At 35.6% G+C, this 24,258-nt stretch overlaps 4 protein-coding genes and 1 long non-coding RNA gene across 5 annotated transcripts; 4 read left to right on the top strand and 1 right to left on the bottom strand.

Annotated features, from left to right (window-relative positions):
• Positions 1-4,814: 4,814 nt before the first annotated feature.
• Positions 4,815-5,591, bottom strand: LOC110933550 (SEC12-like protein 1). Its single transcript, XM_022176767.2, has 4 exons — positions 5,465-5,591; positions 5,269-5,365; positions 5,098-5,170; positions 4,815-5,019 (listed from the first exon to the last, which is right to left on the bottom strand). Exons 1-4 carry the CDS (start codon positions 5,521-5,523, stop codon positions 4,898-4,900), a joined length of 351 nt encoding a protein of 116 aa, XP_022032459.1. The 5' UTR covers positions 5,524-5,591; the 3' UTR covers positions 4,815-4,897.
• Positions 5,592-6,119: 528 nt separating this feature from the next.
• LOC118491494 lies at positions 6,120-7,198 on the top strand. The gene is made up of 2 exons (XM_035989315.1): positions 6,120-7,070; positions 7,169-7,198. The coding sequence occupies exons 1-2, from the start codon at positions 6,120-6,122 to the stop codon at positions 7,196-7,198; spliced, it is 981 nt and encodes a 326-aa protein (XP_035845208.1).
• Positions 7,199-9,299: 2,101 nt separating this feature from the next.
• Positions 9,300-10,025, top strand: LOC118491493 (secreted RxLR effector protein 161-like). Its single transcript, XM_035989314.1, has one exon. The coding sequence runs from the start codon at positions 9,300-9,302 to the stop codon at positions 10,023-10,025; it is 726 nt and encodes a 241-aa protein (XP_035845207.1).
• A 4,507-nt stretch (positions 10,026-14,532) lies between these two features.
• LOC110934753 lies at positions 14,533-19,488 on the top strand. Its single transcript, XM_035989313.1, has 5 exons — positions 14,533-14,675; positions 15,219-15,272; positions 16,566-18,357; positions 18,907-19,352; positions 19,480-19,488. Exons 3-5 carry the CDS (start codon positions 16,566-16,568, stop codon positions 19,486-19,488), a joined length of 2,247 nt encoding a protein of 748 aa, XP_035845206.1. The 5' UTR covers positions 14,533-14,675; positions 15,219-15,272.
• A 1,759-nt stretch (positions 19,489-21,247) lies between these two features.
• On the top strand, positions 21,248-22,503 carry LOC110934754. Its single transcript, XR_002588595.2, has 3 exons — positions 21,248-21,390; positions 21,935-21,988; positions 22,291-22,503. It is a non-coding gene; the product is annotated as an uncharacterized LOC110934754 (long non-coding RNA).
• Positions 22,504-24,258: the final 1,755 nt, after the last annotated feature.

Genomic DNA, 24,258 nt, shown 5'->3' with positions numbered 1-24,258 from the left:
ATGCTATGAGGTGTGGATGGAGCTTTATGGGGCTTTATCAAGTTCACCTAGGATCCACGTCACCTATTGAGTCTTCCTTTAATTTACATGGTGTGGATGGAGCCCCTATTAAACAAAATTAAAAAAAATTATTTGATTGGTCTAGAACTAGTGGACCCCACCTGAATATGTGCATATGAGCGCTACCGGGTGTTAACCTAATGGAGCCCCATCAATGGCGCCCCATATGGGTGTGGTGATAAAGCCCTTATGAGCGCTATAGCTGGTGATGTGACGGGGATGATGCCCCCACACCTCATAGCATTACTTCCCCTACATTAAAAGGAAATGGTGTCGAATTCACAAACGGGTAATTTGGTTTCTGAACTGGCCCAAATTCTATAATATCTATACTATATTATAATGCATTTACAAAAGCCATTTTAATATACCCAAAAGTTAAAAGTTTTTTTTTTGAATTTAATGAATAAAGTACAATCCTAAAATGAAGGTAAATAATCTTTTAAACATTAATTACACTTAATCCCCTATATTGATTATACTATAATCCCTCATCTTGAAAAAGTTCTGATTAATTAATTAGTAGTTACAATTTATTCTCCTTATAAAAAAACAAAATACATAATTTATTTTTTTTGGTATGTTAATATATATATATATATATATATATATATATATATATATATATATATATATATATATAGGGTAATGCAAGACAAAAAACCCTAAAATTCTTAGAAAACTCTGGAAACCCAAATCTCCCCCCATTTTTACCCAACCTCCCGACATTTTTTTTTTTGAAAAAAATTACACATGTAATATACATGTTTTAGAGTGTTTTGGGCCAAAAAAAAAACAAAAAAGCGCCGAATGGATTTTTTTAAAAAAAATAAACAAAATTCAGCGCCTAACACGTGTTAGACAAAAATGCTGAAAGTTGCTGAAATTTTATTTTTTTTTAAATTATGCCTTCGGCGCTTTTTTGATTTTTTTGGCCCAAAACTCTTAAAAACATGTATATTACATGTGTTATTTTTTTCAAAAAAAAAAAAAAGTCGGGAGGTTGGGTTTTCTAGGGTTTTTTATATAGATAGGGTTTTCTATCTAGCCCTACCCTATATATATATATATATATAGAGTATCATGAGAAAACTACATCTAAATGAGAAAACTAGAAAACTAACTAAAAAAGCCTAAAAAAAGCTAAAAAAACATACCAATTTTTTTTACAAATTTTTATAAAAACGTCGCTATTTTTTATATATAAAAAAAATTTCAAAATTTCTTTTTTTGTTGTACTGCACTTGTGCATTATATATATACTACACATGTGCATTATATCCGTATTAGTGCACATGTGCAATACAACAATTTTTTTTTAATTTTTACATACACAAAAAATAGCGATTTTTTATAAAAAAATTGTAAAAAAAAATTGGTATATTTTTTAGACTTTTTTAGTTAGTTTTTTGGTTTTCTCATTTAAATTAGTTTTCTCATGATCCATCCCCTATATATATATATATATATATATATATATATATATATATATATATATTAAATTACACCATAAAAACGAGCATTTTATTCTTTTTAATTTGAGTATAGCATTGCAATAATTTTCTTAATTAAAAATGATACGTTACGTTATTAATAGTGTCTAAGGATGAGCAATAACTGAAACGAAATCAAAACAGAAGAAACCGAACCAAAATCAATCAAAAATTAAATTAACCGAATACCGATTAAGCAACCGAAAACCTAATTAATCAAAAACTAATTATGGTTTTTTTGGTACTCTTGTTTACCGAAAATTAATCCAACCATTCAAATTTATTATATATTACGTCCTGCTTGTGGTATGCGCATATAATGTATATATGTGTGGGCGCTTGGGGGGCAAAAGTGAAAGTGCACTAATTTTAACTTTAATTTACTAATTTCGTGAAAATAATGTTAAAAGAGGGGGATGGTTAATCATGCATCATGTGGTGGCGTTGACAGCCGAAAGACAAGGGAGTACATGCACTAATTGGCCTTTGTCTTAATTGCCGAGTGTTATGTGCCTTATGTCCAAGGCTTGATACAAAACTACCATTGAGCCGGGGGTCTCTGGAAGCAGCCTCTCTATTCCTACGGGGTAGATGTGAGGCTGTCTATATCTTACCCTCCTCAGACCCTACCTTAGCTTTGCTATTGGTGGGATTTACTGAGTACGATGATGATGATATATACATATAGGGTGGGGTTCTAAAGTGAACACTAGTGTATCTATGAACTGAGTGAACAAATCCTGACCATTGATTTACATTATCAAATCGTAAAATATACTAGTGTATTTTCATCATCAAATCCTGATTTACACTTGTGTTTACATTTGTGTATTGATTATCAAGTGCTAGGATAAGTTCACTAGTGTTCCCAATCAAGGGAGTTATTGACACATGAACCTAACCCTATATATTTACCTTCAATTCATGTATTTCATATTTTATACCTTCATCTCATGTATTTATACATTCATTTCATGTATTTATACCTCTATTTCATGTATTTCTAAGCAAAACTGTTTGGTTTTGGCTTTTAACATAAACTAAATGAACTAAACCAAAGACCATCAATATAACTGAATACACAAACTAATTAACCCGAAAACCCATTGTTTAATAAAATAGGCTAACCGATAACTTTAGTTAATAGCTGAACGACCAAACCATGCCTACCCTGTCAGTGTCTATTTCCCCCGCCGCATTGTACAAGCCCCCTTCTAGTTATACATATTATATTATATTATATACTTATTAATAGAAACAAGCCATGAATAGTATTTTTCGATTGTTTCAATATTGTTTTTTTAAAGGTTTTCATTATTATATTGTTTTATTAGATTAATTGATTTACACACATATTTTTCTATAACTTTTAAGATACGATCAAAGTACCAGTTATCAAACAAGAAATCATACAAATGAATGTATACTGGTACTGATGTTGTTTAGTACGGTATGGTAGCGATACCATATTAATTAAACAAAAGCAAAAAACACTAAAAAAATATTGATATGGATACAGATGTTATACAATCGGTTTTGATTGAATTTGGTATGATAGCGACACAATATCCGTTTAAAGAATATACATCGTAATGTTGAAATAAAAAGAGAGGAACAATTGTTTTTGATTTTTTTCAATATTGTTTTTTCTAAGGTTTTATTATTTTATTGGTTTATTACTTTAATTGATTTAAGTATATCTTGTTCTCTCATATAACTTTTAAGATACGATCAAAGTACCTGTTATCAAACAGGAAACAATAAAACGGAATGTATACCGGTACCGATGATTTTCGGTACAATATGATAGCGATACAGCATCAGTTTATTTATTGAAAGCAAAAAAAAAAAAAAAACTAAAAATAAAAAAATATTGGTACCGATACAAATGTTGTTCAATTGATTTCGATTGGGCTTGGTACGATAGCGGCAGAATATCCGTTATCAAAAAAATATCGTAATGTTGAAATAAAATAAACATAAAATGAAAGCGAACCGAACAGATATCAATTGAACAACATATATGTTTTTTTTTCGATCGATGTAGTGCTTTCTCTTTCAATTACTATATCGAGTGCAGGTACTGTAATGAACCAAATTGATAGCGACTTAATCCCCGCCGCAAAGCGCGGGGAAATATCACTAGTTATACATATTATTTTGAACTTAGGATGAACAGTGACTTGTTTTTTTTAATACTTGATTGTTTAAATAATATTTAATTTTTCTTTCTAATAATATTTGAAATGTTATATCATAGTTTTTTTCATTCTATTGACTATCTTATTAGGTATGAAATACGTTTTCAACTCATTTTTTTTATCAATTTGTATTTTATTTGATGACTTGCCTTCGTTAGTTTAAAAATACTAAATATGTAGTGTTTGTTTTTATAAATTTTATTGAAAACGAGTTGTGTTCGAAATCAAGTATTTTTTTTGGTATCAAAGGCTTGATCAAGTATCGGTGTCATAATGGTACCATGATGAATAAAACAAATACTGACAAGGTCGATACCCATATCGGTATTATAGAAACCAGTATCGGTATATACTTTAAAACTACACCTTTAACCGAATTAGTTTTTATTTAATTTGATTTTCCTTCAATAACTCGCGTTCATTGTCTTTTTTGTAAAGCTGAATACATGACTACGTTTTTCTTGAAAAAGTTTTATTCAAAATAGTACTGTGTTGAACTACCAATATTCGTTCTTAATCTAAAAGGCGTACAGACATATCTTGATTTTAAACCGAGTGCAAGTCATATACCGATACGAATCGTTACCACCTCGAATCCCCTGCGTAACGAATCGAACCAATACGGATGACTTCCCGCCGCATAGCGCGGGCAAATCCCGCTAGTTATATTATATAGTGTTAGGATCAAATACTAACAGCTTGTTCAGCGCAAAGTGTTTGAGTAATTACGATACTAAAAATTGAACTAGAGCAATTAACTAATTATTGTTACGCTACTTTAAAACTTTAAAACTGTAGCGGAATAACAATTACTATAGTTTAATATTTAGTAGCAATAATTACTCTAGTACTTCGCATGTTAAAATCTATTTGTACAAGATCCCACCCTTGTAAATGTATACATATCCTTGTTTAGGCTTTTGTAAGAGAAATTCTTTTTGGAACTTTTGAACTTCAACATGTATTTTGAATACTATGGACATTGGTGAAATTCGTTTAACGGATTGAAAGCAAATTTGGTTCGGTTGGCTGAACATTTTCAAACCCATGGAAACCAGTGAAAACTGCAAACTACATGTGTATAAAAGAAGAAGAAAATTTAATATATCATGGGTTAATCTCCATCCAAAGAATGCTTAAAACTTACAGAGCTATATAACTTCCATCCGCGCTGATTGACATTACACAAGCATGCTTTCTAAGATCTTTGACCTCAATTATATTCCTCGTACTGATGTCCCAGATGACTGTGGCTGGTCGATAACCTGCATACATGAACATCCAGCTAAAGAAAACTGAATCATATTTCCCTTCATGGCTTATGCACATGTAAATATACCTACCTTCTTGGAGGGTGCAAAATAGGTATGGTTTTGTTTGATCCCTAGAAAATCGACATAGCTCAAATTTATAAGTCTGCATGGGAAAAAGCACAGAATTATTATGACTAGAACTAACTGGTGCCGTTTTTCTCTAGTTTTTTTTTTTTTTTTTTAATAATTATTACAACTTACTGAGCCTGGTCGAGTGACTGCACCACCATTAGCAGTACTGTCCCAAATCCTAAGAGAGCCATCGGTGTATGTTGAAGCCAAGTACCTTGAGTCTAGGCTGAAAGATTAAATTTGTAGGACAGGTAAGTTTCATTATATATCAAATGAAAAACTTGGGTACTAGGTTTCACATGATGATGATTCAAAAGTCACCCACCTGAAATCTATATCATTGACTGAGTTGCGAGCTTCCGATACATCTACTATGGTCTGCATGCCTGGCCACTCGTGTATTCTAAGACGCCCATCCTTCAATTACTTAATGAAATGATAAACATGCTTAGTGCCCACAAGAGAATTTTTTTAGCATAATCATTGTGAAAAATGCTTACCACCCCTCCAGTAGCAAATCTAGATCCGTCAGTCAGTGCTGAAGACTAGGCACTTTTTGTTAGATATATATGGATACATATATGTCCGGCATTTGCATATATGTATATAAATATAGATAAGCTAGATAGTTATTATTATTATTATTATTAAGTTATATTATAGGGCAGTTACAATATATATATATCCCTATGTATGTACGTATATATATCTCTGTATTATCACATTTGTAATTATCAATTCATTTTTATATGAACAATATCTTTTAGAAATCTGCAGAACCCCATTCAAGTTTCGAAAGATTTCCAACAAAGTGGTATCAGAGCCACAACATCCGATCCAAGAAACAGACATCCGTTTACGTTAACAGTTATACTTCTTTATCGAATTCAAGATCATGAATCGAACGCACACGCAAGGAATTCAAACACAGATCCCCAAACTGATTGACTGGACAAAATTATTATCATTGGCACATTCAAATGAAGGTATTGCTTGAATCACAAGAATTGTGGACGGTTGTCGATGAAGGATATCAAGAACCGGGACCGAATCCGTCTGAAGAAAGATCCGCTGCATATCGAGAATCAATTAAAAAAGATAAAAGGGCACTACACATCATATTTCAGTCTGTAATCGATACAGTATTCGAAAGAATTTCGCAGGCAAGTTCAGCGAAGGAAGCATGGGTTATTCTTCATAAATCATACAAGGGTGAAACACGCGTAAAAACTGTAAGACTCCAATCCCTCCGATGTGAATTTGATTCTTTAAATATGAAAGATGGTGAATCTGTTGAGGAATACTTCAACAGAACGATCCATATAGTGAATCAATTGCGGATGAATGAAGAAAAATTAGATGAACAGAGGATTGTAGAAAAAATCTTACGTAGTTTGACTAGGAATTATGAATCGGTTGTTATAACGATCGAAGAAACAAAGAATTTGGCAGAAGTATCCACCGAAGAGTTAATGGGGATACTTCAGTCACATGAATTAAGATTAAAAAGATATGAAGATAATCCGGTTGAACATGCATTTCAAATAACGAATGCAAGCCAAGACCGATCTAGGCAGTTGTTCAAGACTGAATCTGCAGGAAGGGGACGAAGCAAAAATAGGGGCAAGAATTTCAATATGAATTCGATAAGATGCTTTAACTGTCATAAACTTGGGCATACAACCAAGTTTTGTCAACAGAAGGATGAACGTGAGAGAATGGATAACGTATTAATTCATAAAGAAGATGAAGCCGATGAACAAGATGACACTATGTTCATGATATTCAATATGGAGGAGACAGTCAAAAGTGACTGTTGGTATCTTGACAGTGGCTGCAGTAACCACATGAGTGGTAACCGAGAATTCTTCTCTCACCTTGATGAATCATTAAAAAAGGAGGTGAGAACAGGAGATGATAAACGGTTGGAAGTATTAGGCAGCGGAGATGTCTCTATTACTATTAGAGGAAGAGAAAGGAAGATACCAGATGTATTTTATGTAAAGGGTTTGAAACATAACCTGTTAAGCGTAAGTCAACTCATAAGGAAAGGGTATGAAGTTACATTCAAAGAAGATAGATGCGTTATCAAAGATTCAAATAATGAATTTCATGGTATTGTCAAGATGACCAACAATAAGATGTTTCCATTACATCCCGAAAGCGATCTGCAATGTGCCATGAATATGACTATCTACGACTCCTCACATCTATGGCACAGACGCTATGGACATGTGAACATGGATACTCTGATTGACATGAAAAACAAGGAATTAGTATTTGGATTACCAAAGATGAAGAAGGACGATAGTGTATGTGAAGGATACATATCTGGAAAACATGCTAGGAAACCTTTTCAAAGGAAAATGACCTGGCAAGCAACTGAACCACTACAATTAGTTCACTCTGACATATGTGGTCCAATGAGAACAGAATCCATCGGTGGATGTAGATACTTTATCACATTCATCGATGATTACACTCGAAAGACATGGGTATATTTTCTCAAATTTAAATCCGAGGTACTATATCACTTCAAGAATTTTAAAGTCATGAATGAGAAGCAGTCGAATCATGTAATCAAAACATTAAGGACGGATCGCGGAGGAGAATATTGCAGCAAATCATTTCAAGATTATCTGAGACTCAATGGAATTCGGCATCAACTTACTAACAGCTATACTCCTCAACAAAACGGAGTAGTCGAACGGAAGAATAGGACTTTAATGGAGTTAAGTAGGAGCATGATGAATATTAAACAATTACCTAATTGTTATTGGGCGGAAGCTGTAGCATGCACTACTTACATTCTAAATCGAACAATTACGAAGACTAGACCAAACATTACTCCTGTTGAAGCCTGGAATGGACAGAAACCAAACGTAGAACATCTGAAAGTGTTTGGTTGTCTAGCTTATGCTCTTGTACCCAAACAACACAGCGACAAATTATCCAACAAAACAATAAAAACAATATTTGTTGGATACAGTGAAGCTAGCAAGGGTTACAAGCTATATAACCCTCAAACTAACAAGATTATCATCAGTCGCGATGTGATCTTTGATGAAAATAAAAGATGGGTTTTCGAAGGTGAAGGATCAAACGTACCATTTGTTATCACTGATGGAGAGGAGATATCAACTCAAGATGATGGTAAGAATAACAAGAACCGAGAACAGGGAATTGATAACTCCACAGCCGATAACATAAACGGAGAACAAAATCAAGAAAAAACCAATAAAGATCAACAAGTTTTTAGTGACTCGGGGACAGATGAAGCACAACAGCAAAATACTGATCAAGATCAACAACACAATGATGAAGCACAACAGCAAAATACTGATCAAGATCAACAACACAATGATGACACTTCATCTACAGACTCAGAAAATGAAGTTATTAAAACTAAAAGCATCAGGAATGTATATCGCAATACTAGAAAACTCTCAAATGAAGAGGTGTTACAGAAATATAACCAAAATCAAGTGGTGAATTTCGTTCTCTATGCAAGTACAGATCCGACGAGTTATGAAGAAGCAAGTAAAGATAAAAGATGGATAGAAGCAATGGACAGGGAAATGGATTCCATTAATAAAAATCAAACTTGGGTACTGGTGGATCCACCAAAACATCAGAAGCCAATAGGAGTAAAATGGATTTATAAAACAAAATATGATGAAAAGGGAAATGTAGACAAGTACAAAGCCAGGTTAGTAGTGAAAGGATACAGGCAGAAGTATGGTATAGATTATCAAGAGGTATTTGCACCTGTAATAAGGTTTGAAACAGTTCGAATAGTGTTAGCTCTAGCTGCACATTATGGATGGTATCTTCATCAAATGGATGTTAAGACAACTTTTCTGAATGGAAAACTGAACGAACAAGTCTACATAGAGCAACCTCAAGGATACATTAAACAAGGAGAAGAACGAAAGGTATGTCATCTCCAACGAGCTCTCTATGGTCTTAAACAAGCACCAAGAGCATGGTACAGTCGCATAGACTCATACTTCTTACAACATTAATTTAGAAAAAGTGCATATGAGCATACTTTGTATATAAAAGACACTAACAAAGGAAAATTAGTGATATGCTTATATGTCGATGATTTAATCATTGCAAGTAGTTCTATGCACTTAATTACGGAATTCAAAGAGTCAATGAATAGGGAGTTTGAAATGACTGATATGGGAAGATTGCATTATTTCCTGGGTATAGAAGTACTTTATGAGAATGGAAATATCATACTGTCTCAAAGAAAGTATATGAGAAATTTGTTAGATAAATATAAAATGACACAATGCAATACTGTATCCACACCTATGGAATATGGATTAAAGTTGTCAAAGGATGACCCAGAAGAGTTTGTAGATGAAGGTGTGTATCGAAGCCTAGTAGGAAGTCTGATGTATCTTACCAATACGAGACCAGACATCATGTTTGCAGTAAGCAAAGTCAGTAGATTTATGGAAAATCCAAGGAGGAGTCACTGGGAAGCAGCTAAACGAATACTTAGATACATCAAAGGAACACAAAACCAAGGAATTACATACTCCAAAGGAGGAAAGAAAATTCTTGTAGGTTTTAGTGATAGTGACTATGCAGGAGATGTGGATGATAGCAAGAGCACCTCCGGGTATATATTTCATTTAGGTTCAGGTCCCATCTCATGGCAGTCAAAGAAACAAAAGGTAGTAGCTTTATCTTCAACGGAAGCAGAATACATGGCATTATCATTGGCAGGTTGTCAAGCTTTATGGATTAAGGGAATTTTAGATGACTTACAAGAAAAGAATGATTCCTCAATTCCTTTATACTGCGACAATAAGTCTACTATATGTTTGGCTAGGGGTTTATCATGGAAAGAGCAAACATATAAGGGTTAAGTATCATTTTATCAGAGATCTTATCAAGAAAAGGGAATTAACTGTCATCTTTTGTGCAACAAAAGATCAGATAGCTAGCTGATATTATGACAAAAGCACTACAACCAAAGGACTTCATTCGACTTAAGGAGCTTCTTCGCATGTCACCCGAAGTAATCTAGCTTACGGGAGGGTGTTAGATATATATGGATACATATATGTCCGGCATTTGCATATATGTATATAAATATAGATAAGCTAGATAGTTATTATTATTATTATTATTATTATTAAGTTATATTATAGGGCAGTTACAATATAAATATCCCTATGTATGTACGTATATATATATCTCTGTATTATCACATTTGTAATTATCAATTCATTTTTATATGAACAATATCTTTTAGAAATCTGCAGAACCCCATTCAAGTTTCGAAAGATTTCCAACACTTTTGTGTTCCTGGTCCCACTTGTTTGAGAGATGTTAATTAGCTCTTGGGGCAACAAACTAAAATTCCCCCCTTGGTAATTTAATTCAAACAGCCTGCACATAAAACATAAAAAGTGTTGGTTGAGGCCCAATCACACACAAGAAAAACTCACCAACAGCCGAAAAAGAAAACATCCTACCCTCTAACCAAACTTACACACTAACCCGGTTTAGAACCCGTACCCATCAAGATTAACCTACAAGGCTACAATAATAAGCACCAAATACACTTTATCTTCATATTCAAACACCCCTAGAATTTATGTGAATAACACTAGCTGCTAAAATAAAAGTCTGGCTCACTGGATCACACCCGTCTTCAAAATCATATTATATACCTGCAGCCGCCTGTAGTTGTAGAGCATATAATATAACTACCGTTTGGATGCACCGCTAGGCTCACTGGATCACACCCGTCTTCAAAATCATAAGTGACATGTTCCTCCACAGATTCGCGCCTTCATACAAAAGATCAACATATAAATGTGTGTGTAGGTGCTTTACGGTTTTAAACACAAATAGAGAGAGAGAGAGACCGACGGAGTAGACGAGAGAGATTTGGTGGTTGGATCAAATTTGAAAATTTGGAGAGATGCAAGGTGGTCTCCATACTTGGACTTCCCTAAGGCAACTAGATGAGTAGTCCTCCCCCGACAGATCCAGGACGAACAAGCCACCATCCCTCGCTCCACCACAAAGCCACCGTCCATTCTCGTAAAGGTAAAGATCTGAAGAACCAAACCGATTGATTATAGCTAGGATAGGTAAGTAATCATAAATATCTCTCAATAATCCATTTTCCCAAATCTTATTATTATTATTTTGAACCTAAAGTATATAAAGATCATAATCACAATCACCATATCCAAACACCATAAACAAATTAGTTTAATTTTCACTAAGCCAAAATCCATATAAACCAGCTAACCATTGACGAGGATGGAATGCCTCTGATTGCAATGATAACAAAGGAGCGGCTATGACTGAAGAAGTCAACGTGATTTATTTTTAATCTAAAATTAATGAAAATTACACACACACACACAAAAAAAAAAAAAAAAAACCCAGTTCCGACTTGCATCAAATTCAACAAGAAGCTGAAAAAATGAATAATCCAAATTAATTAGGCCATAAAAGATGGCAAAAGATCAAATACAAATAATCTTAACATACTAAACATACAAATTGAAGGAAAACCCAAAAAGACAAGGTGACATTTTTGTAATTACCACCAACTATCAAAGTTACAACCAAAAATACCTAAAAAAACACAAATTTTTTTTTTAACATTTTTTATTAAAAAATCGCTACATTTCGTTAGCAAAAAAAAAAATTTTTTTTTTTTGGCTGCTACTAAAAGTAGCGATTTTTTAATAAAAAATGTTAAAAAATAAAATAAAATAATTTGTGTGTTTTTTTTTTATAGATTTTTTTAGGTTTTTTGGGGGGTTTAGTTTTTAGCATTTTAGCTTGGGGGGGGGGTTAGGTTTTTTTTAGGTTTTTGGGGGTGGGTGGGGGGGGGGGGGGGGGTGGAGGGGTTAGGTTTTTTTTAGGTTTTTTTTTTTTTTGGGGGGGGGGGGGGTTAGGTTTTTGGGGGGTGGGGGGGTGGGGGGTTTAGGTTTTTTTTGGGGGTGGGGGGAGTGGTTAGGTTTTTTTAGGTATATTTGTAGAGTAACTTTGATAGTTATTGATAATTACAAAAATGCCACCTTGTCTTTTTGAGTTTTCCTTCAATTTGTATGTTTAGTATGTTAAGATTATTTGTACAAGAACTTTACCCATAAAAGATATCCTTGAAATAGTAAACAACGAGGATTAATAGGTGATAAACAGTTGAAGAAAAGATAGAATATAAATTAATATTCTTGATACAATAAGAAGAAATTATACCCTTTAATTAGGAGAAAGATTGATGGTCTGCAGGCAGATACACCTAGAACTCTAAATTGGGTTTGTTTGTTACTTAGTTTTATATGCGATTTTGATTTCATTTGGTGAATATAGGCGTCAACTCAATATTATAAAGAATGTTAACAGGCCCTACTCCGATGGACTTTGGAGGGAAAGCATACGCGGCCTCGAATTTTCAAATGACCCCCTGACGTTTCTGTTTTGACAAACTTAATCCATACCTTTATTATGGTGTTTCAAATTCTCATATTGTTAATTGCAACTAGAGCTAGGGGTGTTCAATTTTCGGTTTCAAATATTCTAAAACTTACAGCTCATGTTTTGTACTCTTATAAGTTGTTATTTGGTTAAATGATATGTTACCAACTTTATTTTAAACTTTTTCGTAGTTTGTATGTGTTATTTTGGATATTTGTATTTTATGTTTTGCCTTTTTGACAGTCTGGTTTTAAACTATGTTAGAAATTTGTGTTGTTTGAAATTGAAGCTGCCCAAACATAAACTGGATTTAAAAACTTTGGTGCCAAAGTGGTTTATTTGGTCGAAAACAAGAAACCAAGCCGAATTTGGTTTTTGTTTCTGTTCTAAACAACTCCAATTCGGTTCTTTTTGGTTCTCCTGTAAACAACTAGAGCTTAAGAACATCTAGTGAGCAATAATGGAACCATTGACTGAAAACGATCCAAAACCAAAGCCGAACAGAAATCAATCTAAAACCAAACAAACCGAAAATTGGTTATCGGTTTTTTGTACCCTCATATTTTCATATATTTCTAGCTTTTATACCTATATTTCATGTTTTATACCTCCATTTGTCACATCCCGCCAAGGCGGAAACACGATGGTGCAACCAAAAAGGTTTCTAGAGCATATGATTAAGAAAACACTTACATGACATCCGAAGGTTTTATATATTTATTAATATCTCATATTAAAGGCGGGAAGCGTGTACACAATTTAATCTAACTAAAAATCCAGTTGGTGATCTAATTGTGATTCGTATAAACTATTAACACAATCATAGGGTGGGGTGTTTGAGAAAATCATATGATGATGATGACGACATTTTGATCTACCAACAGTTGCCGGTTGGAGTTTGGATAACAATCAAGGACGGTGAAAGTGACTTATCAAAACGGGGAGGAGGATTCATTGACGATGGACGAAGTGCTGAACACAGATAGACTACACCTTCTTGAACAACTCTGTGATTTAGCACCTTCGCATGCTGCAACATCCGGGATTGTGATTATATCTAAATATAGGATGCGAGACAGGCTAAACCAGTTGATGGTGTTATACGCCAATGACCTATATGATGATGAGTCTGAAGAAAGTGATGAGCAAAGCGATGGGTACATCTTTGATGTAATACCATCCACAAAAGAATATTAGTTTAGTTCGATTTCATCTTAGTTGTAATATTTTGAATTATTAATGAATTATAATGAATTTGGGAACGCCAAGATATTTACTTTTATAAGACAAAAAAAGGATTAATTCAACAGGACAGATCTACAAAAACGCCAAAAAAATTGTAATGTTTAAATTATTAAAGGTATATAATGAATTTGGGAATGCCATGGACACCAAGATGTTTACTTTTATAAGACAAAAATGATTAATTCAACTGGACAGATCTACGAAAAAAACAAGAAAATGCCAAAAACAAAATGCAATGTTTGAACTATTAATCGATTATAATGAATTTGAGAATGCCACTCCAAGATATTTACTTTGTAAGACAAAAACGATTAATTTATCGCGGCAAATCTAAAAAAAATAAAATGCCAATGAGTTTTTGTTTTTAACTACACGCCAAAAAATCCTACACGCCACAAATGAGAACGGTGTGTGAGAGATGCATTGGAAAAGAAAATAAAAAGACAAAAAAGCCCCTCCGCCAGTGTAACACCCCAAAATATGCAATTTATTTATGTTATTTGAAATGTCTAGACATGTTATATTTAACCTAGTTAAATAGTTATACTAGTGAATGATTAGAAGGAAGGTTAAATGATAAATGAGCAAATTAAATAAATAGGGGGACTAAACTTGTTAAAAGATGGAAGTTATAAGTTTACTAGTACATAAGAATTAACAAAAAAACAAAAACACACATACGTGTGTTCTCTGGAGATCGACCAAGAAGGGAAAGCAAGGGGGAAACCCTAAATTCTGCAAATTAGCTAAATTGAAAGGGAATTCAAGGCCAAATCACATGCATGAACTCGAAACCTTAACCATCTAAGCTAGTACAACAAGCGGTAAGTCGAATTTTCTATTTTGGATGAATGGTAGAAAGTGGGTTTTAACCCAATCATGAATTCGTGTGGAAGTCTTGTGTAATTGTGAGTTAGGAATTCATAATAGACTGAGGATTTTGCTTAATTTTGATTGTTTGATGATTAGGGTTCATACCCACTTGTTGTAGGAAGAAGATGAACATGATGATTTATAATGATATGTTTATGGAAGTGAATTGATACATAATCTGAATGTGATAGAGAAATTAGATTAGTTAAGATGGTGTAGGATGAAAGAAAGTCATGAACTTGATTGATTCTTGTTAGATTAGAAGGTGAATAAGTAGGGTTATGCAATAAATACTTGTACTTTGTGCTTTGTTGATAACATGCACATCAAGTGTTTGACAAAATGCCTCAACGAAAATGCTAGTCATATAAGCCATAAACCTTGTGTGAATTGAACATGTTTATGAAGTAAGAGTAAATTGTATGATGTTTTATCGATTGATATGTGTAAATGAGCATGAAACATGAATTAAAAGAATGAATGGTTATATGTAGGCGTTAAGGAAGAAAGTTCGAGTCAAGTGAAGCAACAAGGGGATCAAGACCGAGGTACGCTACTTGTACAATTTTGGTTTTACTTTAGACATGTGTTTATCCATAATTGTGCTAATTTGAATCAAGCATGGTTGAGATATATGAATGGACCCTTCTCTTGAATGGGTCGAATGATGAAATTGTAAGACTAGAAGATTGGCATGAAGTTCCGTTGGAACTCACTACCGTACTAGTATGAAAGAATGTAGTTTAATACAAGTCGTGAATGTCACGTTTATTTCAAGTCCGTAAGTTAATTTCTTGGGTTAAAGAAGAAAACTTTGTTCTAATGAGTTTTGATGTTGTGGTCATGTAGGTAAATCTCATGTCTAGCTATCAAGCTTTGCCCGGATCGAACACACCTCAAGCCCGTCAAGCGCTCCGCATTTTGTATAAAGTCAATGTCAAATTACTTAGTTACTTATGTCTATGCTTTGTACTTAAAACTAGTTTGGTCATGGTTGTCTTTTGAAAAGTTGTCGTAAGTGCGTACATAAACTTAATGGTTTCGAAACTAAAAATAGGTCATCTTTTGTTGTATATGTCATGTCTTTTGAATGTTTGCGTATAGTTTGAATGAAATTTGATTATGAAAAACAGGGTACCGCCCGTTTACAAACGGGTCATGCCCAAATTTTGTTAGAAAAGTATGTTGTCATTTAATAAATTTAAAGGAAAAATTATGGACGTTACAAGTTGGTATCAGAGCGTAGGTTTGAGGGATTCAAGCATCAAATGCTTGAACTCAAACCGGAAGCTCATGTGAAGAGTGTGTTCGACCCGCGGCGCGAAGCAAGTAAGTACCTTTAAAGTTGATTTTGTATTATGAATGAGATGGTTAGGGAATGTTAGGAAAATCATCACGGGATGAAGTGTAAAAGTTTGGGACGAAACGGACTGGTACGGGTTAAAACGGGTTGAACAGATAGCTGCAAAATAAGAAATTCATCAAAGTATGCTGGGCGTCACCGTAAGTAAGTTACGGTGACACCGTAACTTACGGTAGACACTGGGACGAAATTCTTCTGCCGTAAGGCAGTAGCCTTACACCGTAAAAGAAATAATGCCACCGTAAATTACGGTGACACCGTAATTTACGGTGGAGACTGTTTTCAGCCTTTTTCAATTGCGATATTCTGCTTAATGTTTTCTATCATACGTGAAGTATTGCAAACGCTATAATAAGACTCTAAAGAATGATAGAATGCATGAATGTTAACTTTCAAAGGAAGCTATGTACTATTAGAATGATTATATGATGGAAAGGATGATTGAATGCTTAAAATAAAGAATGATGTTTATGTTTAGATGACGGATACGAATGAGGATGAAGCCACGCAACAAGAGCGACTGAAAACTATGATCTCGGAAGAGATTGGAAGGGCAATGCAAGCAAGTATTCCTCATTTAGCCCAAGAAGTAGAAGGTCATGTGCTGGAAGTGGTAGAAACAATGATGGCGGGTAAGATGGAAGAGTTGAAGGGAATGATTAGCGAAGTGCAAGAAAAGAAAGGAACTCGCAAATGCACATACAAAGAATTTATGGCGTGCAACCCGTTACCGTTCAAAGGAGAAATTGATCCTATAGCATGCCAAAGGTGGATTGCAAGTACTGAAGCGGTGTTCATAAGGAGTCATTGTGAGAAGAAGGATCAAGTGATGTTCGCCACCGGTTTGCTACAACTCCGAGCTAAAGATTGGTGGGATGTTTATAGTAAAGAGATTGGGGAAGAAAAAGTTCAAGTCTTGACATGGCAAGAGTTCAAGGAACCTTTTCTAAAGTACCACAGTCCGCAATCTGCCATTGACAAGATCCAAGAAGATTTCTTACATCTTTGTCAGAAAGATGAAACCATTGATGAAATCACCAACGTGTTCCTTGACAAGCTGAAGTTCTGTAAAGATATAGCAGGAACGGAAAGAATGAAGATAAACCGTTATTACGGTATGTTGAAGGCTGAATATCGGGAGTTCATAATTCCCGCTAAATGTGAAACTTTGAATGAGCTCATTGACTTGGCCCGAGATAGGGAGATTGAAATAAGAAGACAAGCAGAAAGAGGCGAAAAGAGAGTATCTGAAAATGTTTCCAGCTCGAGCCCTTCAAAGAAACCAAAATTTCAAGATCAAAGCAAGAAGGATAAGGCGAAGGGTAGTGTTCCGAAATGCAAAACGTGTGGAAAGTTACACACGGGGGAGTGTTTGAAAGGGAAGAAGGGCTGTTACAATTGTGGTCAAGAGGGGCACCCATACTATAGGTGTCCTAATCCTTCAAGAACGTGTTACAACTGTTTCCAACCGGGTCATATTAAGGCTGAGTGTCCCAAGCTTCAACAGAAAACCGATAAGGAAGCAAGAAAGGAGGAAGCCCCAAGAGCTAAGGGGAGGATGTTTCAGATCACAACCAAGGAAGCGAAGGACCACCCGAATGTTGTATCAGGTATATTCTCATTGAACTCGATGCCTACGTACGTGTTATTTGATACCTGTAGATCGTTTGTATCAAGTGAATTAGTGTCACACCCCTCCTTTAAAATCGAAAGACTGCATGTACCATTAGAAGTAGAAATAGCCGATAGTAAGAGTTATTTGTTGCACGAAGTTTGTAGAGATTGTGAAATAATCATTGAAGACGAGAAGTTTGCCATTGACCTTATTCCCATGATATTGGGGGAATTTAAGGTTATAGTTGGCATGGATTGGCTAGCTAAACATCAGGCCGAAATTCAATGTGAGAAGAAGGTAATTCATGTGTTAACATCGGAAGGAAAACGAGTAAGCATACAAGGGGAAAGGAATATCAACTTGAAGCTTTGTTCTATAGTCCAAGCATACAAGTACGTACGAAATGGAAGCAAGGCATTTCTAACTTACGTGGTGGATACTAAGCAGAATACCCCTAAGATAGAAGAGGTTGAAGTCGTGAACGAGTTTCTTGATGTTTTTCCGGAAGATTTACCGGGGCTTCCACCAGAACGCGAAGTGGATTTCAAGATTAAATTGTACCCTGATGCCAAACCCGTAGCCAAGGCCCCTTATAGGTTGGCCCCAACTGAAATGCGGGAGTTAATGGTACAAATGCAAGAATTACTCGACAAGGGTTTTATACGCCCGAGTGTGTCGCCATGGGGAGCGCCTGTACTTTTTGTCAAAAAGAAAGATGGTTCGATGCGCATGTGCATCGATTACCGAGAGTTGAATAAGCTGACAGTGAAAAACCGATACCCATTGCCCCGAATCGATGATCTCTTCGATCAGTTACAAGGGGCAAGTTGGTTTTCAAAAATAGATTTGCGGTCCGGGTACCATCAGTTAAGAGTGCGAGATGAGGATGTAGCGAAAACGGCTTTTAGAACGCGATACGGGCATTATGAGTTCTTAGTAATGTCCTTTGGATTAACGAACGCGCCTGCTGCATTCATGGATCTTATGAATCGAGTTTGTCGGCCCATGTTAGACAAATTCGTTATAGTTTTTATCGATGACATCCTGGTTTATTCCCGGAGTAAAGCCGAACATGCATGCCATTTACGTGAGGTTCTTGAAGTACTTCGCAAGAAGAAATTGTACGCGAAATTCTCCAAGTGTGCTTTTTGGCTTAGAGAGGTACAATTTCTCGGTCATGTGATTAATGCGGATGGTATCTTAGTAGACCCGTCAAAGGTGGAAGCCGTTATGAAGTGGGTACCTCCCAAGAACCCAAGTGAAGTAAGAAGCTTTTTGGGTTTAGCAGGCTATTATAGGAGGTTTATCCAAGACTTTTCTAAATTGGCCTTGCCGTTGACCAAGTTAACCAAGAAGGATGAGAAGTTTTCATGGGGTGCAGATCAAGAAAGGGCGTTTCAAACCTTGAAAGAAAAGCTGTCGAGTTCCCCGGTACTAACCTTACCAGATGGAACGGAAGACTTGGTGGTGTTTACGGATGCGTCACACCAAGGGTTGGGATGTGTTTTGATGCAAAGGGGTAGAGTCATTGCCTATGCTTCTAGGCAATTGAAGACACACGAAAGTAATTACCCAACCCATGATTTGGAGTTAGCTGCAGTAGTATTTGCTTTGAAGATATGGAGGCACTATCTTTACGGTACGAAAAGCGTTATTTATTCTGACCACAAAAGCCTTAAATACTTTTTCGAGCAAAGGGAATTAAATATGAGGCAACGAAGGTGGTTAGAACTTCTTAAAGATTATGATTGTGAGATCCTTTATCATCCGGGTAAAGCTAACGTAGTAGCCGATGCCCTGAGCCGAAAGGATTACCCGCCTCCAATTCAAGTAAAGTCCATGAAGATGGTAATTACACCTCGATTTTTCGAAATGGTTAAAGAAGCCCAAATCAAGTCACTAAGCGGAATGGATTCTAAAAAGGAAAGAACAAAGGGGTTTGTGGATAAATTCGAAGAAAGATCCGATGGAATTAAAACCATGTATGGTCATATTTGGATACCTCGGTTTAGCAAAGCAAAGGGTGTATTACTCGAAGAAGCTCACAAATCCCGATTTTCGGTTCATCCTGGAGCTACAAAAATGTATTTGGACTTGAAGAAAAGTTATTGGTGGCCCGGCATGAAGCGTGATATTGTCAAGTATGTTGCCAAATGTTTGACATGTCTGCAGGTAAAGGCAGAACATCAGAAACCATATGGGAAGTTGCAACCGTTAGAGATTCCGGTATGGAAATGGGAAGAATTGACGATGGACCTAGTGACCAAACTTCCTAAGACAAGGAAAGGTCACGATGCTATATGGGTGATCGTAGATCGCCTCACCAAGAGCGCGCATTTCTTACCCATTCGGGAAGCTTTCTCTTCCGAAAAGATGGCGGAGATCTATGTTAACGAGATAATATCACGACACGGAGTTCCTGTATCTATTGTGTCGGATCGAGATACCCGATTCACATCTCGATATTGGCAAGGTTTTCATGAAAGTATGGGTACAAAATTACATTTCAGTACCGCTTACCACCCCCAAACGGATGGTCAGTCTGAGCGGACTATTCAAACACTTATCGACATGCTGCGGGCATGTGTGATAGACTTCGGGGGAAGCTGGGATGACCACTTGCCGTTGGTGGAATTTTCGTACAACAATAGCTACCACAACGGCATTCGAATGGCACCGTACGAATTGTTGTATGGAAGAAAGTGTAGAACTCCAATTTGTTGGGGAGAGGTGGGACAAAGAGAAATTGCACCCAACGAGGTAGTGGTTAAAACTAACGAGAAGATCGATCTTGTGCGAGCCCGTTTAAAAGCGGCTCAAGATCGACAAAAGGCCTATGCAGATCAAAGGAGGCGACCCATCGAATTTCAAATAGGTGATTATGTGTTATTAAAGGTTTCCCCATGGAAAGGTATAATCCGTTTCCGTAAGCGAGGAAAGCTAGGTCCGCGCTACATAGGACCTTTCAAGATTGTAGCCCGGGTTGGGGAGGTAGCATATCGGTTGGAATTACCGCCAACTTTGGATGGAATACATGACACATTCCATGTGTCACAATTGAGAAAGTGTTTAGCGGATGAGACGGCATATGTGCCCCTTGACGATATTGAGCTGGATGAAAAATTGAATTATATTGAGAGGCCGATAGCTATCAAGGATTCCAAGGTAACGCACCTTCGGAACAAAACCATAAAGCAAGTCTTGGTGCAATGGCAACATCGGAAAGGATCAGACCTTACATGGGAGCTAGAAGATGAAATGAGGAAGCTCTACCCGACATTATTTGGTACGTATTAAGGTTTCAGGGACGAAACCTCTTTTAAGGGGGGTAGACTTGTAACACCCCAAAATATGCAATTTATTTATGTTATTTGAAATGTCTAGACATGTTATATTTAACCTAGTTAAATACTAGTGAATGATTAGAAGGAAGGTTAAATGATAAATGAGCAAATTAAATAAATAGGGGGACTAAACTTGTTAAAAGATGGAAGTTATAAGTTTACTAGTACATAAGAATTAACAAAAAACAAAAACACACATACGTGTGTTCTCTGGAGATCGACCAAGAAGGGAAAGCAAGGGGGAAACCCTAAATTCTGCAAATTAGCTAAATTGAAAGGGAATTCAAGGCCAAATCACATGCATGAACTCGAAACCTTAACCATCTAAGCTAGTACAACAAGCGGTAAGTCGAATTTTCTGTTTTGGATGAATGGTAGAAAGTGGGTTTTAACCCAATCATGAATTTGTGTGGAAGTCTTGTGTAATTGTGAGTTAGGAATTCATAATAGACTGAGGATTTTGCTTAATTTTGATTGTTTGGATGATTAGGGTTCATACCCACTTGTTGTAGGAAGAAGATGAACATGATGATTTATAATGATATGTTTATGGAAGTGAATTGATACATAATCTGAATGTGATAGAGAAATTAGATTAGTTAAGATGGTGTAGGATGAAAGAAAGTCATGAACTTGATTGATTCTTGTTAGATTAGAAGGTGAATAAGTAGTGTTATGCAATAAATACTTGTACTTTGTGCTTTGTTGATAACATGCACATCAAGTGTTTGACAAAATGCCTCAATGAAAATGCTAGTCATATAAGCCATAAACCTTGTGTGAATTGAACATGTTTATGAAGTAAGAGTAAATTGTATGATGTTTTATCGATTGATATGTGTAAATGAGCATGAAACATGAATTAAAAGAATGAATGGTTATATGTAGGCGTTAAGGAAGAAAGTTCGAGTCAAGTGAAGCAACAAGGGGATCAAGACCGAGGTACGCTACTTGTACAATTTTGGTTTTACTTTAGACATGTGTTTATCCATAATTGTGCTAATTTGAATCAAGCATGGTTGAGATATATGAATGGACCCTTCTCTTGAATGGGTCGAATGATGAAATTGTAAGACTAGAAAGATTGGCATGAAGTTCCGTTGGAACTCACTACCGTACTAGTATGAAAGAATGTAGTTTAATACAAGTCGTGAAGGTCACGTTTATTTCAAGTCCGTAAGTTAATTTCTTGGGTTAAAGAAGAAAACTTTGTTCTAATGAGTTTTGATGTTGTGGTCATGTAGGTAAATCTCATGTCTAGCTATCAAGCTTTGCCCGGATCGAACACACCTCAAGCCCGTCAAGCGCTCCGCATTTTGTATAAAGTCAATGTCAAATTACTTAGTTACTTATGTCTATGCTTTGTACTTAAAACTAGTTTGGTCATGGTTGTCTTTTGAAAAGTTGTCGTAAGTGCGTACATAAACTTAATGGTTTCGAAACTAAAAATAGGTCATCTTTTGTTGTATATGTCATGTCTTTTGAATGTTGCGTATAGTTTGAATGAAATTTGATTATGAAAAACAGGGTACCGCCCGTTTACAAACGGGTCATGCCCAAATTTTGTTAGAAAAGTATGTTGTCATTTAATAAATTTAAAGGAAAAATTATGGACGTTACAGCCAGCCTTGATTATATCGTGCGCCACGTGTTCGACTAGGATCCGTTCTCACCGTTTTCTCCTGATCTCGTTTCTATATATACATATACATATATATACACACATATATATAGGGATTGGGTAAAATGAGAACCAAGTTGAGTTGTGAGAACTGTAGGAACCAATATAAGCCATTGATCTAATGTGTTTTAATGGTTGAGATTAAAAGACAAAAAAAGTGTGATGATTTCACTTTCATTAATGAGTTTTTGGTTTTTATTGACATAAGGGCTCTTTGGTAATTTACTGTGGGAGAAGTTTCACATCGTCATTAATCTTCCCTGTATGAATATCAGAAGTTAAATTTCACTTCCCTCTTCAAACTCCCTTCCCTCTCCCAGTGAATTCCAGGTCGTCTTCAACAAAAACTCCTTTTGTTTCCTTATCACTTGGGACAGTAATCAGAGGGGACAGAGTAACCCCTGGTCATAATTCGTTGGCACCTACATCCTATATTACCTCCGAGTACCAAGCAACGTACTCAGAACCACAAATTGTTCGCGACAACTGATCGACGAAATCGGATCATCATTTTTGGAAACGCCCCTGCACTAAGTTCAACCGGAGAAAAAGTTTTGGCCCAGTGCGAAATAAAAATTTGGGCCCTATTCGCAAAACCCTTGATTCAATGTTCCAAAAAATTCATGCACCGATGATGATGATATCCTGGTTAACCTTCAATTTCGCCCTTAAACAAAACCCTTTACGTCGATGATGATGATGATCGCCTGGTCTGGTCACACAGTGTCATAGCGAACACAGCGTCTGATGGTCTTCTTTTCCCGCAAGTCTGGATTCTGATTTCAACAAAAGGAGAGTTTGATGGACTTGGTGGATCAAAGACTAGTTCATTAACACAGGTACATTTAAACTTAATAAACAGGCCCTGTAACATTTAAACACAGGCCTAATAATTTTTTTATAAAAACATACAATTTTTTTTAGATATATATATAAAAAAGAAAATTTTGGGCCTCATATTGGTTTGGGTCATGTGCACAGGCCCATTCTGCACTTGGCCATAGACGGGGCCCTATTACTAGACCCAAAAATGTGTTATTCATAATTGGTTTCTTAAATTTATACAAGGTTTTGTGACATGAAATTATTATTGTTAATTTATAATTTAAAAGATAAAAAAAATCCACCACTAGTGATAGGCATTTCCACTAAAATCCATCACTAGTGGTGGAATAAAGCTCGATTACATGGCGGAACTTGATTGGATGTTGTAAATGATGAAATTTCATCACTACTGGAGCGCCCCTACCCCTTATGGAGAAACGTACAAGTTTTAAGACATATTAACTCTAAATATTAATTGATATATTTTAGAATTAGGCTGGGAGATGGTGTAATTCAGGGAAATTACATATATGAAGGCAGGTAGGGTGGAGTTATTGTAAAAAGACCAAAAGTGTGAGAAAGGTAAGAAAGAATCTCAACCATTAGATCTAAATTAATTGAAAAGGGTAAGATTGTAAATGCATTAACAAATTCAAATATGGTAATCCTTGATTTAAGGATTTGGAGAGAGAAAATCTTTGATTTA

Source organism: Helianthus annuus, chromosome 4, assembly GCF_002127325.2.
Source record: "Helianthus annuus cultivar XRQ/B chromosome 4, HanXRQr2.0-SUNRISE, whole genome shotgun sequence".
NCBI lineage: Eukaryota > Viridiplantae > Streptophyta > Magnoliopsida > Asterales > Asteraceae > Helianthus > Helianthus annuus.
Note: the sequence above shows the minus strand (reverse complement) of the source record. Positions and strands in the feature narration are given on the sequence as shown.